The sequence below is a fragment of the Folsomia candida genome, unplaced genomic scaffold (assembly GCF_002217175.1).
Source record: "Folsomia candida strain VU population unplaced genomic scaffold, ASM221717v1 Fcan01_Sc070, whole genome shotgun sequence".
Lineage (NCBI taxonomy): Eukaryota > Metazoa > Arthropoda > Collembola > Entomobryomorpha > Isotomidae > Folsomia > Folsomia candida.
In genome coordinates, this window is record NW_019091262.1 from 43560 (window position 1) to 63536 (window position 19977).

At 43.4% G+C, this 19977-nt stretch overlaps 1 protein-coding gene across 2 annotated transcripts in view; it reads right to left on the minus strand.

The window, feature by feature from the left end:
• Positions 1-1582: 1582 nt before the first annotated feature.
• LOC110862815 (potassium voltage-gated channel protein Shal) overlaps positions 1583-19977 on the minus strand; it is a 32158-nt gene continuing 13763 nt past the window's right edge. The window contains exons 2-6 of one of the 2 annotated variants that reach the window (XM_035845873.1): positions 13093-13255; positions 12457-12642; positions 9322-9528; positions 8059-8181; positions 1583-5173 (exon numbers count right to left, since the gene is read on the minus strand). In XM_035845873.1, coding sequence (XP_035701766.1) covers positions 4847-5173; positions 8059-8181; positions 9322-9528; positions 12457-12642; positions 13093-13255 — 1006 coding nt within the window. In that variant the 3' untranslated portion in view covers positions 1583-4846. The remainder of the gene's footprint in view (positions 5174-8058; positions 8182-9321; positions 9529-12456; positions 12643-13092; positions 13256-19977) is intronic. The other variant, XM_022112022.2, reaches the window with a different exon arrangement.

A 19977-nucleotide genomic window follows, 5' to 3' on the forward strand; every position in this document is an offset into this window, starting at 1 on the left:
GAACGAATGAATTCACTAATAAGTGAATTAATTCCTTCCTTAATGCGAGATATGATATCAAGGAACATAAGGTGGCATGTGCTATTTTTGTTCCCTAATTGGCAAAATGGCAATAAGTATAAGGGTGTTGAGTAATTTTGCAAGAAATTGTCATTTTTTAAAGGCATTTCTCAACTTATGTAGGTACTAGCGTATAAGCCCGTCTCCCGCCGGGCTTAGTTGATTTTCATGAAAATTAAGTACGATTGTTCATAATTAATTCCGCCGAATTATTTTTTTAATTGTATCTTGTATCTATATTATTAGCTGGAAATGTGTGTTAGCAAGGGAAATGAAACTTTCTCCACTTTCACTTCCGTCACGGAAAATTACTTTCACTTCCGTTGCAGACAAACATTTCCAGCTTATAATATAGATATTCCGTCCATTCTCATTGGGTATGGAAATTTGCAAAAATAGAGCTACTTGCTTTTGCAAAAATTTCAGAAACTTACAAGCCAATTAAATGAAAACCTATAGTTTCCACTTTATTTTTAAAAACAGTGTCGTTCAACTAGGACGAGTAGCCATTTTTTGTCAAAACTTGGCCTCGTGCTTGGTTGCCATGACTGCTGCAGCCCAACTGTAATTGGTACATGGCTATCGATAAATTTTTCCCCCATTCCGCCGCACAGTTCTCGACCGGAATGTAATCCAAGACGAGATTGGGACTGGTATAAAATCCATTAGCTTTTCTCCCAGACCCATAAACGCATCTCTCCCGTGTACAAAGAAGAAAAGACAAGAGGCAAAAGTACCCTTTGGGGCCGTGCAGGAGGAACTTGATCCATTCGCATCCGTCCGCATCCCAATTTCACACTTCCATTGCCTACATATGGACGACTTAAAAAAAACTTGCAGTAAAAATCAAAGTGGTTCTACGGCCTTTAATAAATACTTACAACTTTGCTAATTAACTGGTATGCATTATGTTAATTAACTGTTTAAGCGTCCAATCAATTTCGACATTTCTCCACCAAGTTTCCACGTGGCGGGTGACGTGGGAATCTCCCCAATTTTCCCACTGGGAAGCACAGCTTTATACCTAACGCCTTAGATAGGATTCATTTCTGTGAGTTTTTCCGGGTGCCTGGGGGCTTGAAAGTAGCGTGGCGTTGCGACAAAGAATGTGCGGATCCTTTCTGCAGGACCCATTGGAGCTACCTGGCTTAAAAAGAGGGAGCGACCACTCTTGACTCTGGACACGTCCGCGTTGCTGTGTACAGTTTAAAATAATTCCATGCCCACTGGCACGGCAGGAATGCGAATGAGTCCCCAGACCATGTCCCACCACTGCTGCCTCCTCCTCCTAATTGCTCCTCCATTGTCCTAAAAATCCTCCTAAAAATGTCAACAATTTCAACCACTCGTCCCACCACATCCAGCGTCGTCGTATCCCAGGGAGAAAGCCAAAAGGAAAGTTGTGCTGTTTTACCAAATTTACTCATGTACATATATTTCCGGTGACGATGATCTCATTGACTTTGCAAATATCTTTCTCATGATTTATGTAGATGCCCAATAAATCTAGAGCGGTTTGAAATATATTTTTTGGGTATAAAATTCTGGTTTTATTTCACAACAGGTGATGAAGACTGGGCAACATTGTTTTTTTTGTTTCTTTCTTTGGTACCAGAAGAGAGTCTCTTGGCTAAAGAGTTGTCGTAGTCATAGTAACAATGATAATGGTAACGGTAATAACATGTGGTAGTATTGTATCGTAACGTTAAAATACCTATGGCATTTCATCAAATAGAAAACATAAGTCGGAATATGATCATATAAATTGTTGCACGGCTACAGTACATAATATAGATTTATGTATATAAACAGTGTGTAAGTGATGCTGTAAACGGTACAGTAATAATATCCCTCGAGCACCTCGAGGATTTGAATGGGGCTCTCCCGCTCTTTGTCATTCTACCCCGAGAAAAAGCCACTAGCTGCAACTTCGTGGTTAAGTATGTTTGGACACTTAACATGAAAATCCTCCCACATCCGTACATGCTCAAGGCTAGCAAAAATTGTCTCGGGGTAATGCGACAAAAGGTGGGAAAACCTATTGAAACCGTAAAGATACCCAAGATCGAGGATATGGCTATTAACAAGAAGTAAGGAAAAACGATATTTAGAGGAAGAGGCGACAGCGAGCGGTTTTTGTAACGGAGAGTTAAATTAAAACTCGAAAAAATTGGGAGTTAAGAATTATTCTAATGGGGAAACATGGCACATTTTTTAACTTTCTCCATGTAAATAAATTTGGATACGAGAGGGGAAAGAATTGAGAGGTTTTTTCTAAGATAAGACGATATCAAGAGGAGCACCAGGGACGGGGGTGGGTAACGTTTAACAGTAGCGATACACAAGTAAACCAATCTTCCTTAAATACACGACGCACAATGAACGAACGACACCAAGGAATGTGTATGGTCAAAAAGTATTTGGTTGACGGTACATGAAATGATTTGGTTCAACTTTGCCTTAAATTGTAGTACAACACGCCCATTGTTCTCCCTCTTCTCCGTAACAGCTATTCAATCTTTTTGGTTTTCAGCTAATCATAATCAGAGTTAAGTAGTTACGTAGCTGTCTAAGTAAGTAATAATATGTGGCTTTTTCAGAGTGGTCTTGACTTAGAAGATATTATTTAGTACATTTAAAATGATATATATATATATATTATATATCTATAGAGATGTATATAATTTAGGTCGTAATGTATCATTATTTAGTATACACACGAGAAGAAGGATTTTTTTTAATAGTTAGCAATAAGTGACCCAACCTTTCACCACGACGCTTTCACCACAATTTCTCCCAGCGGACATAAAACGTATTCTTTCTCTCTCTTCACCTTCCGGCCATAATTATCACGGCGTGGTTCGGTTACTTGGCCGGTTTGGGGGTCCAGGTCAGTATCAAGGTCCTGCATCTCTCGAGTAGGCAGGATTCGAACGGGGTTTTCCCACTCTGTATCTGGTCACCCCGAAAATAAATCTGCTTGCTAGGTTTAATAGAAATGCCTGGATTTGGATTTGAATTGGCAAAACATGCTAAAAAAGCAGATTTATTTGTCGTGGCAACGTAGCTCATGGTGGGAAAAACGTTGAAATCCTGCCCCTTCCAGATCAATGAGATGGATATTTTTTTACCATGCATGTGACTAATTAAATAGGTAACTAATTTAGACATGTTTATATATTTAACCAGACAGAAATAATGGATTGCGTTCAAGTATCTTTCTCTGTATTTATTAATATATCACTAAATTGAGTAGTGGATAAGTGTTTAGAGTGGTACGATTAGCGAGAAGTGGTGGTAATTGTTCCTTAATTCTTGTCAACCGAGTGCATACATAATGCAAGAAGAACAATTAATCAACGACGACGACGACGACTGACTAGAATGAATAAAAGCTCATTTGTTTTATTTTTCTTCTCTGTGTGGATTGGTTTCTTTGACGAGACGAGTTCTTGCTACGCTACGTTTGCTTGGCCAAGACTGGAGTGAGGAGAAGACTGAGAAGAAAAAGACACAAGACTTTTTTTACGGGGACCACGACCACCAGAGGCTTTTCTATTCTCCAATATGTCCCGTCCCAGTAAGTATTTCTTGCTTTAGAAATGAAAATCTTGTTAAAAAAGACGAAAAAGTACGAAAAAAATATGACAAAAAATATATATTTTTAAAAATACTTAAAAAATGTTCTCCCATCCCTCTAAATTTATGTAAATACCTAAGTGGATATGAGAACAACGAAATATTGAATAAATTGAGTACATACGTGGGTTTAGTGAATGTATATAATTTTACACGTGGGAAAAGAGAGGGGTTTTTATAGGATACAAATCACAAATTAATATCAAACAGAAAGCTGAGTATCATCGAGGTGGTGAGGCGTTGAAATAAATCGTAAATAAATAAGCCTACTGATTTTATGAGGAGAAAGCATAGCGATAAAAATGACACTTCTTGACGTGTGGGCTGGATGATGATGTCGTCCACATTTAAATTCATCACGTTGTAACCGGAATTAATTATTTGCGCAGTCACAAATATTGGAGCGAAAATGAGACCTGATTTGCAACTTTCCAGTGTCGAAATTTTGTCGAATTGGTTTGGCGCATACACTTGGTTATCTTGTTAAGCACTAAAAAGAAATAATCGAAGATGGATATCATTTGAAAAGTATTTTTCAGGAAATCAATTCAAATTTCAACAAAAACAACTTTCTCCACGCAAACGTATTTTTCAATTGTGTAATAAACTTGACACTCGGAGTAGAAAGTTTCAGTTGTCAGGATTTTCGTGATTCCTGGGCGATTCATCACTGTTGGACGCGTGGCTTGGTGACTCTGCTTCGTCACCAGACTTGATCGTGGTCATCACTTAAGTTTAGTTTGGCCAATAATAAAGTAGCGATGGGTGGACTCGAGTAGTTTTCTGCTTTCTCTTTCCTTTTACCCGGGAACTTTGTGGGTTGGTGGAAACTTTGCGTGCGGACATGGTTGGTTATACTTTCACTCGTCCGGAACGCACTCGCCTCTCTTATTTTTTGCTTATGAAGTCAACTAATTATTTATTCTTAATTAGCATTATTACAGTCAGTGTTAGGTAAGTGGTGTAAAAGTTTGGAGTGGATTCTTCTTGGAGTCCACGTGGTTGTCACTCTTTTCGTTTTTGTGTAGATATATATGTATCACTATAAAAATGGTAGCACCGATGGAGCATGGACAAGGTGAGAGGGAGGAGGGGGGAGGGGGGGTAAGTTGAGACTAATAATGGTCACATTAGCAAGTCAGTTCCTTCACAAGGTGGAGATTCGGACGATGGGCTGTTTACTTGAGCCGCCACTCGTGCTCGCGCCACCAGCGACGGCTTTGGGCGAAGGCGTTCTGGACTCGAGTTCCACGGTGGCGGGTGAGGGGAGCGTGACGAGGGCGGTGGTCACGGAGGTGACGGGGCTGGAGGAGGACGTCGTGGCGTTCAGTTGGCGGGAGGGAGGGAGATCAGTCGGCGTCTTTTTGGACGACGTTCCTATGGACGAAGGAGGTCGGTCGGATTTGAGCCGAATTTGGATGTCGTTCAGCTCGTCGGGATCGTCCCCACTCCCAATCTCGTCACGACTGTGCTTCTGTGTGGAAGACAGATGGGTACATGTTAATTACATCGCCAAGGTCACAACCAGGGTCAAGGTCAAACTTACTCCCATGAGAAACTATATAGTTTTACTACTGTGTGTAGAATGTGAGAGGAGAAAGTGAAACAAAATGGACGACCACTAAGAATAAATACTTGCATACGTACGACTAGAATACAAATTTCGCCAAACACTCGTCACCTAAAAATTAGTCCTTATTTGCAAGAATGTACAAAATTCGGTCCGCTACTGGAGAGAAAATACTGCTAGTTCTACATAAATACTTGGGGTCACGTGGCAGAGGGGGCGGTGAGGCTGAGGTCAAATCCTGACCTCACAAATGCAGCAAGTACTCATCATTCACATTTTTAAGCTATGCACTCCAATGCAGTGAGCACACACGAGACATCCGCAACGGAAGGCAAAGGGACTCGTGGTGCTGGTGGTGGTAGGCTACTCGGTTAGTTGCGAATTTTTGGGGGGCGAGTATACGGTGCAAGGTGTGCGTACGTTAATGCGGTAGAGATTTAGAATAATACAAAAATTCCCATGCGGATATTTATGCCGTCGATCTGCAGTGGTCAGAATCTGAATGGGTTTTTATTACTCCGTGCCATTTTGCCCCGGAAAAAGAAGTAGTTGGAGATGTTTTTAGTTTGTATATACGCATGCACAGATTGGGGTTGGCCAGAGATGGAAAAAGCATTCAAATTTCCCAAAGGCAGGATATGGATATTGACACGGTGTCAATATTCCATCCATCCCGTGGATGGTCCCAATTCTCCTCGCGGAAAAAGTTACTGCTCATGTAAAGTGGAGAATTCTATAAAATTGACAACTCGCAAAGGAATAAACTGGGAGGAAATCTCCCTGCATTTTTTGTACATGAATGTGAAGCGAAAAAAGAAAGCCGGAGAAAATGTCATCCGTCTCAGGTGACGGGATTCATATGAAAAGGTGAAGCTTATTATTAGAGAAAAACAAGGCGAACGCGAGCAGTATGCATGACAGAGAAGCGGCTCAAGGACGTGACACTCCCAGGATCCCCGCCGTCATATTTTCCACAATTTCTGATCCGTTTTTAGCCCCCCCCCCAAGTATTTCTTAACCCCCCCCCTCCACAGTTTCTTGCCACCCCATCGGGGGCACGGTGACATTTGACCTTTCGGCCCCCCAAACAAGGATTTCGACTTGAGGAGGAATTCAACCTTTTTTCCACTGGTAAATCTGCATTTTAAAAAAATTGGGGGAAACATGGGGGCAAGGCATCCCGCGAGTGTCACGTGATATGCAGCAGCATGGCACAAAACACATCATTATTAAAATTATGTTGTACAGAGATACATATTCAGGGTGAGAATGCAGTACGGGGATCGTGTTCACATAATATTTTCTTGGTACAAAAGTGGGCTCGTTTTACACGAGTGTTTATTCACGGTATCATGTCACATACGTGGCGGATTTCCATACGAGTCGAGCTTTTTTCCTCCTCGACAGGACGGGTTTCCAGTCTTTTGCGGGTGGTGCGGAAAGGATTTTTTTCGCCCTGCCCTGAGGATCTGGGTGAACACGGGAAAGGTCGTGACCTCAAAAAGTGTGTCCAACCTTTCTGTACGACCCTTCATGTACATATTTGATATTTGGGTGTGACATTTCAAAAAGGGAATAGTAACAGATTTGTCCTTACCGCCCGAACCACGTGGCATGTTTTTGGTGGGGTCATGTTGCTTGATTATTGAGCAAATTTGCATAATTTAGTACAGATTATGTTACACTGGATACGTTTCAACGTTTTCTTTCATGCCAGACAAATACTTAGGAATGAGGAGACAGATGCAAAAAAGAAGGCAGAAATTTCAAGTCGGGTTTCTTTTTAGATACAATCCAATCACAAAATGCAATAAAATGCACAAACGGGAGTACAAATTCTGACATCAATCTTGCCAAATTACGTAAGGAATGCGCATATCGTGTGGAAATTTCTAAATTAATTACACGGTCGTGCAACGTGCCACAAAAAGTTATAAATCATGGACTTGTGTGTATTCTTCAGTAGCTTCATTCCATGTTTTTATGTGTAAGTGTGGATCTTGTAATGTGTTTGTACTTCAATATTTGGAGACTTATTTCTTGTTTGCATTTAAAACTGAAACAATGTGGCAACGATTTATTACCCAAATGGTAACAACAAATTGGACACGAAATTTAAATTTCTCACTACACCAGATCTCATTCAAGATTTATCAATTTGAATTTCAGCCACAATTTTTATTACTGTTCGATAATAACTCGATACCACGGGAGGAGAGGTGAGTTTGCTACCAGAGTGTGTAAAAATGGGTAAAAGACCTTTGGTGATTAGAGCCTTTCTCCTTGTACAATAACGTGAGTGAAATTGATGGAGGGGAAAATTTGGCAAGAGGAGAAAGCAAACTGTGTGCCTGGTTTGTTGGCATGATTTCTGGATGCGAGGAAGGACCACGTCATGCCGATCCTCTCTCGCCCCGTTATGTTCCTCCATCCTCGTCGCCACACTCTTAACAATTCCGGACCAAATGAACTGGGTCCGAAGCGTGTAATTCGACTGAAGGAGGTAAATATACTTGGAGGTGAAAGTCAACTTGGGAAAAGCTTGGTCACTATTGTTAAAGTCAAATATTTATGTTTACCTACAGATGGTAGTGACGGGTGTAGGGTTTGTAAATTTTAATTTCGCGGAGTGTTAAAAAAGAAATAGTCCCGGTAAGATTCTGGTCCAACAAGTGTAGGTAAATAGTGTTTGAGTGATGTGAGATGTGTGTGAGGGTGGAGGCCTGTTGTTGTAAGTATTTGGCTTTGGAGAAGGTGACGACAAGGGAGCGGGCCTGGAAAAACGTTACCTGTTGTGATCTCACTTCAATCTTGTCGCTATAGACGTAGACTACCCGGTCGTCCCTCGCACCCCCCGTCGACGGCCCAGCACCACCCCGACTGGCCGGGCTGGCTGCCAGAAACGGAAGTGTCTTCGCTCATCGAGGAGCACAAGGAAAAAGCAAAAGTGAGGCAGATGTAGCCCAAAGCCACGAAAGGAAAGAAACACAAAACAACAAATTCACAATGAAAACACTAATTTTTTATGATGCTCACACCCATTACTTCACTTTTTACACTCTTCACCACCCTCCTGGCTTCTCATCGTCTTCTTACGCTTACCAAGTGACCTCGCTTTCTCGAGCCCCAGCTTCTCATCCCTTCTCCACAATCTTACCAGCCATGTCCAAGATGTGAGTCGACAGGACTTGAATAGTGTTTCCCCATGTCATATTGCCCCCAAAATATCTACTCCCGACCTTTTAAAATTCTAGACTGTGAAAGACACTATTCAAATCTGGCTCGGACCACCCATGACATGAACATTCCTCTCTTAACTTTTAACCTTATTGGGCAGCTAGCTTATTGAGGTGGGGAGTTTGAGGTGGGGACTTGGACGTACGTAGGGACAGGGTGGGTGGGTGGCTGGCGGCATTTGCGCAAGAATTTGAACTGACGCCGCGGACAAGGTGTAACATGTTATGAGCGTGGTGTTTCATTGAGGTGAAAGCGCTGCCCGGGAGAGAAATAGGAAAAGTGCGTAAGTGGGAAGAAGGGGATGGACGGGCGCCGGGATCGCTCCTCCGTGTGAAGAAGAAGCACATTGAAAGCACAGAGTGGAAGGAACGTGGTGGGTGACTTGACCAGCGGCCCTGCTCATTTCCTAATTACACTCCCAAGCAGCTAGGCTTCCTTTTCTACTCTCACCAAGTTTTATACCACTGTCTTCATCTCAACCAAGGTCTCCACCTTGGTTGATCCCTACGTATCTACATTATCTAAATATGCTACGCTAACCATGTCGGATTTTCTTAAGCCACGGAGCCCGGGTAATTTCGAGCATAAATACGTTTTGTAGTCAGCAGGGACGGTGCGTGAAGGATGTCGCGTTTCCTGGCCTCAGTTCCACATCAATGACACCATGGATAAGAACTGGAATGAGTCAGTGATGTCACGAAATGGTCCTCCAGTACTCCAGCTTATCGTCCCAGGCTTGAGACACCCTTCACGCAGAGTCCCGTACGGAACTCAAGTTTGCAAGTCTATTGGGAGAGATATAAAAATGTCGTCACCTGGTAACGTTGCGGGCAACACCTCGTCGGACAACAGAGTTGGAGGAGGGTGGTCGCAGCGCCGTTAGGATGACCGCCGCGGACGTCGCTTCCCACCCCGGGTGAGGCGGGCCTCAGGGCGGGCGGGGGTGTTGGTGGCGGGGAAGGGCTCCCGGGTCGTTTCGGCTGCCCGTTGTAGGGAACGTCCATCTCGACAAATTCCCGATCCTAGTTAACAAATCGAGACCCCTTTCCTTATATAGTTTTTGCACCCAGACAAAGCCAAACTGCGTGTTTTTTCATCGTTTTTTTAATTTCCCTTCATAGTGCATCAGTTAAAGAATTAATAAATGCGGCCGGAAATTTCACACACCCTCAAAAACAGTGGCTAATAAGAATAGTTTACAAGCCAAGTAAGTTCTAGGAGAGCATGTTACTGTGTAATAATTAATTTCAGGGTGCAATTTAGTTGATGAGTTAGTCTTAGATTTATTAGCGGGAAAAGAGAAAAGAAAGTTGGGATTAGTTGAGTGAAGAGAAGGTTTGTTATTGAGATTTATTCGCTATTTACAACACGTGACCTCAACAAATATAATTGTGTACCTATGGTGACTCGTCTCTCTTTCCCCCTCCCGTCCTCCTCCTCTTCATCATCATCAGTAGTCACTCTCTCCCGGCGTACGAAGTCTCAGACCCTGCGAAACAGTAATAGTAACGCCCCCAAGAAAAGGCCTATTTCCTCACTTTGCTCTCACTCCACGAGAACCAACCACACCTACTCATCACACCACACGACATTTATGCACAGACTTGGGGCACATTGAGAACGACTCTGTTTAAAGCACATTTTTCCCGCCCCGAAGAACACGCAACACGGAGAAAGCACAGGAAGACGAGTAAGCGATCCTTACAAAATTCATGGCACTAAATAACAGAACAACACAAAGTAAAGATGGTAACGAACGTGTGTAACGAAAATTAGCGGGCGGGCGGGCGGGAGGAGGTTTGGGCGGCACGAGGAGGACATCATCATTGGCCAGCTTGGAGGATATTTTGTCACGATTTTAACGAGAAGAAAGGGAGCCGCCAGAAAAAAAGGACTAATTGATTACTTTCTCCCTAGGATCTGATTTCCATGTCGTGCTCCACACTGGCCGAGTCGCGCATCTATGGTGGATTATTTTCAGGATTAAATAAGTCTCCAGTTTCCATGGTTACTGAATTCTAGCTCGAAAAAAGGGGTGGATTATGGAGCATTTCCACCGCCTATCTTCCCATCTCGGAAGCGGAGCAGATAATCAAGGGAAGGCAAAAAGAGTTTGCTGACGCGATATTTGCTCTCGTCAACAGAAGGACGACGACCAAGACCAATCTGATGGCCTGGTGCGGAGAGAGGAAACTTGAAATTCCACTCTTTCGCCCAGATCTAACTCTTCAATTATCATTTATTTTAGGTCTTTGTAACTCTGTCAATTTACTAATTGGGCATTTGTAATTGTAAAATTAGCGGATTTTCAATCGGTATGGTCGCAGTTAACACGGTTACACGCACCTGGTGCGAATTTAAATAGCGTCAAAAATTTAGAATTGAAAATGCATGACATGACATAACTATGCAAATACGGAACTACTCTACTTTGTTGAATTTGTAAATTTACGGTCAAAAATGAAGAAAACAAATATCTAGAAAGTATCTGTAAAAGGAGGTAATTCACGCAGTTCTTTGTAACATGGTAAACTATGGAAACTTACAAATGTCATATAACATCTTAAAGGTTATCAGTGAAAATAAGCTGACAAACGCAGATCACTAGCGTCGTTTAACAGCCTTTCCACCAATTTTACAAAACTCACATATTTTACACCGTTACGAAAGAATTGCGAAAATTTCTCACGGTTTAGACGTAACAAAATAGTTACTAAATGGAAATACTTGTTTTTCTCAGGTGAGAATAGATTTCAAACTTAAATATTTTACGAGAACCTCGGTAATAATTTTGGGCCTAACTATTTAAAACCCTGCCATGCAAAATTAATCTATTTAAATTAATCTATTAATCTATTTTTGTAGAAAATTATGTCCCCGTTAAATGTTGAATAAATAAAGTAAAAGTAAAAGAGAAGGTTAAGATGAGTAATTAAGGAAAGCGCACTGATTTTGTAAGGGCGGCGAGTAGAAAGCCGCACAGAAAGAAACCCAACGGGACAATTTGGCCTCTGAGTGAAGTAAAAAGAGGACCGAGAGTCATAATTATTGGGCAAAATGAATCCTTCCGATTACGTTTTGCATGTAATGTCCCAGGAAAAAAGAGGTGGATGATGTACACAAACGGCTCCACTTTCTCTCGGAGAATCACTAATCGGGGAACCTGGCTGGATAATAATATTGATAAGATAAGCGCCTCTCTCTCTCTCGCCGTCACGAAAGTGCACGTCAGACGTGACGCTGGAGTAAAGTGAAAGTAAAAGGCTCATGTTTTTTGGTCGGTGGAGAAGAAGAGCTGAGTGGGCTTTGGGAGCCTTGTTTTTGGAAATCCTGATTGAATAAAAGTAAAAGTCTGTCTCCCAGTAGGGTAACTGGGTGGGGGTGACGTGAGATTGGATCGATCGATGCAGGTGAAAATACAAATTTCCTATCAATTTAGTTCAAAGTCTAAATTCGGAGGAACTGGATTTGAACAGTTTTAGTCACCCTGCCTCGCCAAATGGTGGCCTCGACGTATTGGATGGGACACACATTTTCTAGCGGATGGGGGCCATACCAGAAAACTCCATTGATTAGCCCAGTTTGAAATGGGAAAATAGGGGGTTGAACAACTCGTGTCCCTGTGAAAATTAGGTTGGGAGGAGGCCGATGTATTTGGAATTTTTTTTCCGAGGGCGCGGCCTCCTCCTGCTCAGGCCAGGGAGAAAGCAGAGCCGTTTCCCCTCCTTGCATCCACAACGATAGACGATCAGACAGTGTGTACATAGCGAACATATTGTGAGTATACAGAGCAGAGTCTAAGTCTGGTATCTGGGGGGATGGGCAGAAAGGGTGTGGGATTGCCCCCGCCTGGAGGGGCGCAGGGCGTCTGGGCCACCGTTTCTCCCGCATGACCCCCGGATATCCAGATCCTACGGGGACACGGAGTAGTGGGAGAGAGATCCACTTACCGTGGTCTTCTCCAGGCAGCGGAGAAGATGATGATGTTGCAACTCGAAAATGTCGTCCTCCTTCCCATCGTCAATTTCCAAGCCTGACTCTTGAGCAGCCAGCCGAGCCTCCACAGCCTTCTTCTTGGTCACAAAGGCTGCTCCAGAGGACGCCTTCGCTATCCGGATTCGAGCCAGTCTCGCTTTCTACAAACCAAAAACACACCATTTTCCTCTCATCCTTTCAGAAAAAAACTTTTAATTTAGAGTAATTAGTATTTCCATTTCTTATTATGGTCTAAATTGGGGAGAAATTCATGCTGAGCCGAGTCGTCGTTTGGTGTAGGGGCACTTCGTTAATATACCGGGTTGGGGACAGTTACATGGACACAGCTCGAGTGGAGGGTGACAAATTAACTCACGCCAACTTTGCCAACCGTTCAAAGTGTTTGACATTATATGTCCACATTTTGAACAGCTTTAAAGTGGCTCTTTGTAAAAATGAATTTCCTGTATTTGTTGGAAAGTAGGAATTTGTAAGCTGTGTGCGTGTCGAGTTATTTGCAAGGTTGGGGTGGCTTGGTGGTGGTTGGAGGGACGGAGGGATGTGGGTGGAGGTGGGGAAAGTGGGAATAGAAGGTCAATCGTGGTGCTTGCCTTTTGCGCCTTCCTTTTGTCTGCTCGTTGGTTCTGGTGGTAAATTCGGCTGAAATTGGACACGATGACGGGGACGGGCAGGGCGATGACGAGCACTCCGCTCAGCGAGCACACCCCTCCCACAACCTTCCCCGCTATCGTCCGCGGCACCATGTCCCCGTACCTGCAAAAACCACAGCACAATTAGACCAACCTCTCCTCCAAGCAGCTTCTGCCCACCTAATTTCGCACGTGCAGATTAATAAATCCGTGTCATGCACAAGTTGAAATATTGAAACAGAGAGCACTTTCACTTATTTGAGAAATATGTAAATGTCGTCTTTACTTCTTGGCGTGACAAGCAAGTAATCTTTGGGAGGGGAGAAGAAAGAGTGGATCGGATCGCGTGTGATCATGAAAGGATTTAAAAATGTATAAACCTCTCGACAAGGACTTTCACTTTCTCTTTTCACTCTAAAACTGACACATAATGCGATACTTTGAATAAAATAGGGAGCGAGATGAAAGGAGAAAATGTGTCGAACCCCTTTCAAACTTTGTTGACAAATAATAAGTGAGTAGCCGGCTTTTTCTTAGTTGGCTTGTATTTTTTATCCCGTCACTCATCCCCCTTGTCCTCACCACTGTGTCAAAGGGTGCAGGGCAGCAATCAGTGCTCCGCCTTAATGCCAGAAAATCCATGAAAAAATATTATCCCGTGTCATTTCAACTCCCCAAATGTCGTCCCACTGAATGGACACATTTTTGTGGACGAATCGGACTAGATTCTGGTTGTGGAGAAAACTAGCGTCATGCATGGCACCAAGAATGCTATGCACGAGTTGTGGCATGTTAAAATTCCCCTCATTTTGAGCACTCCTCCATTTTTAAGAAGAGGGACATGAGTGGTGATCTTATGGGAGTCGATCTCGCCGTTTGACCACCGGGTGACCCTCATACTACGTATTCAATCCCTAGATTCACTGAATTCGTACAAGTTCACACGTCCGTTTGAAATGTGACTTTCCGTTATTAAAGTCCTGTTTTTTAGGGATAAAATCCCGCTTTTTCTCACGACTTTCACTGGGGAAACCCTGAGGAGGGCTGGAATCCAATCCACTCATAAAAATTGACAAGTCCTACTTTCGGTTGATGCTGCCTGGAGAGTGAACGTGGGCGTCAGAGTTTTGTGCGATGGTCTCTTTGATGCCACAAAGTCTGGAAATATTGTGTCCCCGTCCTCATGTTGTGTACAGATTGAGAGGAATTAAAAAGCAGAGGAGGAGGAGGAAAAAGCGAGTCAAAAGTCCTCCTTTTCACTTTTCGTCGCCGTCTTGTCGAAAATTTCTGGTGAGTGAAAGCTTCTCAGATTATATTTTCCTGCATGTACGTCCAGCATAAAGAGCTCAGTCACTCTGTCATCCACTTCCAGCACGGCCTCGTATTTGCATTTCCTTTCTCAACTACTTACTCCTCCACTGAAGGCAGACTCAGAATCCATCAAGGGGTCGTGCGGGAAGGACGCGGGGATTCTCGGCACCTTTGCCCAATAAACAGCTCCCACCACCAGTCAGCATCTGCACCTTCAGTGAGCGTATTCCTATACGGTTATCATGGGGTAGGCCAAAAGGTGGCAGAGTTGTTGGGCGGCCCCAGCCTGTTTGTACTTTGGGAGGAATCCAATCACCTCGAAATGGTGAATGTGTGGAGCACTTTTGTCCGTCTTCTCCTGGTCACCCTTGACTTGGGCGAGAAAGCTTTCCCTGACTTGTTTGGATCTATATTGGGATTCATGAATCTCATCTGATTTGATAAATCTGCCAAGATTAGATTGACTCGTGGAGATGAAAAATGAGGAAATATCCATCTCGCGAAAACCCATTCTTCCCAATAATAAATAACAAGAAGAAGTTGCAGGGCTGTAAAACAAGTCGGCCCAAGAAGCACACCCCCATCAGTTCCAGTCTTCAATTCCTGCATGCAAAGTTTCTGCGGAAATGTGGCCCTGATTTATTACTGCGCCACCTAACGGAAAGCTCTTTGAAAATCGCGAAAACTTGGGCGGATCTTTACCCCAGAGACTAATTTCTCCTCCCAGGTGCGCAGAAATTCTGCTGACTTTATTCAAATATTCGCGGCTGCAGTATATTCTTTCCTCACCTGACCTTTACGTTTCCAAAAGTCGGAAAGGAACGGCACAAGTGTGAAGATTTCTAGGATTGTGGGATTCCAAGGGGTGGAGCTTAATAAGATTTTAATGGTAGACTAAAGCATTAAAAACTCTTAAGGAGCCTGTCTAATCGGCGGGATATCGCCTAAATTGGCGCACATTTTTCCGCGAAATGGTGCTGGAGACGGGGAAGAGTGGACCACCTTCTGGCTCTCTCCGTTAGCCCATCAGTGCGGAGAGCCGTCATCGATCCGTAACTGGATCAGGGCACCTTTCACCAAGCTCAGTTTTATTACGTGCCACCGAATTTTATCATTATCCTCTCATCCTCGCAGGCATAAAATGAAAGGCGCGTCCCCCCACCCGGCAGGCAACATGTGTTTGCGGAGAAGGTTATTACGGCGCCTCGAGTTTCATGGCCATGAGGAAACTCGTGTATTCGTGATCACCATCATTCGCTCGCTCGCTCTCCGTCCCGGTGGGAATGACGAGAAAGTGGGAATGACGAGAAAGTAAACGGATCAAATGGGTGTAAAAGTAGGTTTTTGGAGGTATAAAATCTGAACGAGGATGAAGACGTTGGGGCGAAGCGTTTCCCGCCGGCTGGGACGATTTTATTGAACTCGACTCACTCCCTGACTGGATTTTAAGCATGACTTAATGTGCTCCACCAATGAGATGGGATTTAAGGGACAGTTTATCCCAGAGGGAAATAATTCGAGTGGGGAGATGGAAATTGGGAGCCCACTTTGAGCAACCCTGGGCACTTTTGTTCGCCATTTTCCCGGTAGAAATAAGCCTATTTCAATCACTTACAATTTATTTAAAAAGCTCGAGCCCCAGAATTTTGTGTGATGCATTTTGACATGCATGGATTCCTGCCTTGTCTCCCTCTCTGCGTTTGACATAATCTTCTTAGCGAGAAGAGACATTCCGCCGCATTCAGCCGCCTTCCCTCCAAATGGAAAAACATTTCTCCTCAAAATCTGTCAAGTCTTCTCCATTCAATTTGACAGCTCCTTATTTTCCCATCCCATCAAGCACACAATATGAACGCGTATTCTACTCGGGCAACATTTTCGGCTACAAAACATTTTTGCATAAAGATGACCACAGCGAAAAGTGCGACGTGATCGAATTAATCTAAACTTTTTCTTGGTTGGCCTAGGTAAAGATGGCATCTTTTTCTACCCACTTTCGTTTTTCTTGTGTCAAGTTCCATCCGCAATCTTGTCAATTAGTTTCATCCTCAAATCAAAATCAAATCAAAACCATGTGCTCTAGAATTTTTGAAATCTTGCGAGAATTGAAAAAATGACATTATTTGAAGCCGGTATTTTGGGTTGATTTTTTTCGCAAAAAATTGCAAGTCTGGAATTATGAAAACCGCAAATCAGAATGCTTCTCCTTATGCCCTTTGAACGCCGTGATAATTGCTCCTTTTTGCACTGGCCTTCAAAAAATGATAACTCCAAGGAGTCGAAATCCTGCATGGTGGGACAAAATTGCATACTAATTCTAGGATAAAGTCCTCCACGCCGTACGTGATGGGTAAACATGGTGGGGATGTAATTAACGACCCCCCTATCATTACGGGTTTTGCCCCCTATATTGTGGAAATTGACCCCCATTGATATTTGCCCCCACATAATTCATTTTTTGCCCCCTAAGTATCAAGCGATTCCCCTAAATAAAATGACTCGCCACATAATTAAAATCAAATATAATTAAATATATTTTAACTAGTTAGAGTTCAGTGAACAGGAAAAACATGCATATCTCAAACTTGTGTTACCTTTTTTTCTGCGGTTCTAATCTACTCAGGTTAGAAAGGGACGAGACTACATATGTATCTCTCTATTAAATTATCACTACCTCAGACTACCTGCTCAACTTTTAGTAGCTTTTGAACCATTGACAGCTTTTGAGCATTTGCACAACATGACAAAGAAATGTTCCCAAACACTTAATTTTGATTCCGGAAGTAGTGACGACGAATCCGACAATAGTAGAAATGAATACCAGCCTGCAAAGCGACGGAAATTGTTGGATTGGAATTTTGTTAAAAACTTTTCCACGAAACAAGCAGCCCAGTAGTTCATCAATAGTGAAAATAAATGGGTGTATAAAACAAAGTATCAAACCTCAGACGCTGAAATTTTAAAATTCGTATGCCGTAGCGTCGACTCATGCAGCGCAAAATGTCGTATTATATTATTGTCGAATAATACGTCGGTCATTGTCGAGAAGACAACTGATGAACATGACCATGTTCCAATTCCTAAAACAGGTAATTTCGTAAATTTTATTGCACAGTATTTTGCAGGCTAAAAATGTTAAATATATTTTAGGAATTGATGCCGGTACGAAGATCGAAATCCAAAAACTACTAAAGTCTGGAGTAACGCAGCCCAAACTAATTTTTCGGTCGCTTTTGGAATTGGGCGTTGACGTTCCCACTAAAACTAAATTGACCAACTTTTTGGCAACCCGTAGAAAAAAGGAAGGCCCTACTATTTTATCCATTGGCGTATTAGAGGCCGAGTGTGCGAGATTATCGGAGGTTCCGGTAGATAATGACGAAAGCTATATTGTAAATTGCGAATTTGACTACGATTCAAAGTGGTTCGGGCTTCTTATCTCTACTCCGCGCCTTCTACAATTACTTCTGCGCACCCTTGCTCTTCACGCCGATGCCACCTACAAGCTTAATTGGATTTTTTGGATTTTTTGGATTGGATTTTTTGGATTAGAAGATTGTGATGCAGCAAAATTGCTTTGGTTTAAGAAATATGAGAAGCTAACCCTGAGCTTTCTTTATATTTCCAAGAGGAACACTTGCAGCAACGGGAAGGGTGGTTAGAAGGACGAGCCCTTGGATTTCCGTCAACAAACAATGGATTGGAATCCACAAACCTTTGGATTAAACAGCAGATGCAGACAACAGCTTGATTAACGCTTAATATTTAATTAATTTTGTTTTTCTTTGACAAATCCGGTCTAAATATACTGCAGTTTAATTATGTGGCGAGTCATTTTATTTAGGGGAATCGCTTGATACTTAGGGGGCAAAAAATGAATTATGTGGGGGCAAATATCAATGGGGGCCGATTTCCAAAATATAGGGGGGGGAAAATCATAATGTTAGGGGGGTCGATAATTTAATCCCAAACATGGTGCTGAATTTAACTGCCAGCTGCACCAGCCTCACACACATTTTCTCGTCCAATGTAAATAAGCCACAATTCAGGGCAGAGAAAGCACCAGATTTTATGTGCATACAATCCCACAATTTCCATTCGTCTGCTAAAAGCCAAAGTCAGAGTGAAACCTGTTATGCGAGCACAACTCTCATATCAGATCAAACCGAGGGGAGGGTTGTGCAGGGCGGGTGTGGTTCTGGGTGCTGGGTCGGACCCACCCGAGGAGTGGCCCTATGGCTGAGGGGAAGGTGAGACGGCGTCCTCTCTGCACAGCCCCCAGGAGGGGAGGAAGAGGAGAGAGGACAAATATCGATCCCAGTCCTCCTTTCACCACTACGATATCCCACTCTACCAAAACAGCAGAGATGGATTTGTACACAGTTTCGCATCCGGTTTCACCATTTGTGAGAGTTTAAAGTGTCGCCGTAATTTTCATCTCGTGTCCTTTCGCTTATTCATGAATTTGACGAGGGAAGAAAGTCGGAGAAGAAACGCGGGGCTAACTTGGCTGAAATTAAGGCAGACACAAGGTGACCGGTTTTGAGGGAGTTAAGAATACTCGGCATTTGAATTTGTGCTAGGAAGTATCCGTGTACGGAATTGGCAGCAAACTGTGACAAGTATCACCACCCGGTAGCAAGTTCTGTAACAAGCCGTGGGAAAGTGGTAGAAAAAAGCCGTCCACCAGTCCCCGTGGAGACCCAGCATTGATGACTGAAGGAACGCAACCACTTGCGGGAGGAAGTGGAGCAGAATTAATGCCATTTTACGCAACCGACTGAACGACCATTTCTTCCCCATTTTTTGCATGTCGTGTCAGCGTCCGGGTGACCATAATCCGTTTCATTCCGTCATAATGCGTATGGCCCAGTGCCACAGAAAACAAGGGCCCCATGCAACTCTCTCCCCAACTCTGCATCCTCTCCGCAAAGTCAAACTCTCACCAACTCTCACTCCCATTTTACTCCACGACTGGAGAAGCGGATTCATACCATTTTTCCCAATCTCAACTCTTTTCCTCTTCAACTTGGTTGACTTGCTCAGGAGGGTATGAAAAATGCGGTTAAACGAGCCCCGTTTGGGGGGAGGTGCAAAAGTGATGTGGTCACCCTTGCACCACGTCTCGATGAGGAAATTGGGGCCTCGTCGGGCATGGCGGGGCTCCATCCAGCCACCAAGTGCAGGCTGGTGTCGTCGTCTTTGTTAATTGTAATTCATGGATGGGTGGCTTCTACGGAGGACGAGAGCTTTCTCCACTTTCTCCTCAAGTGGTTCTTCCTGCTGCAGACTCGGTCACATTTTTCCTTTGTTCTCTCCCCCTCTCTTCCTCAATCTGGGCTGGATTTTCACCCCGGCGAGGCCCATAATTTCAGCCTCGAGGAGCCAAATATAGCGGGACAGTCGTGTGGTTTTGTCCTCCTTCTCATCATTTCTGCCCAGCCAGGGAGTGGGTGCCAGAAAATAGAGGGACACAAACGAGGAGGAAAAACTCTCCTTTTCGTCCACGGCGTTATTTGGTAATGGGGGTGGGTG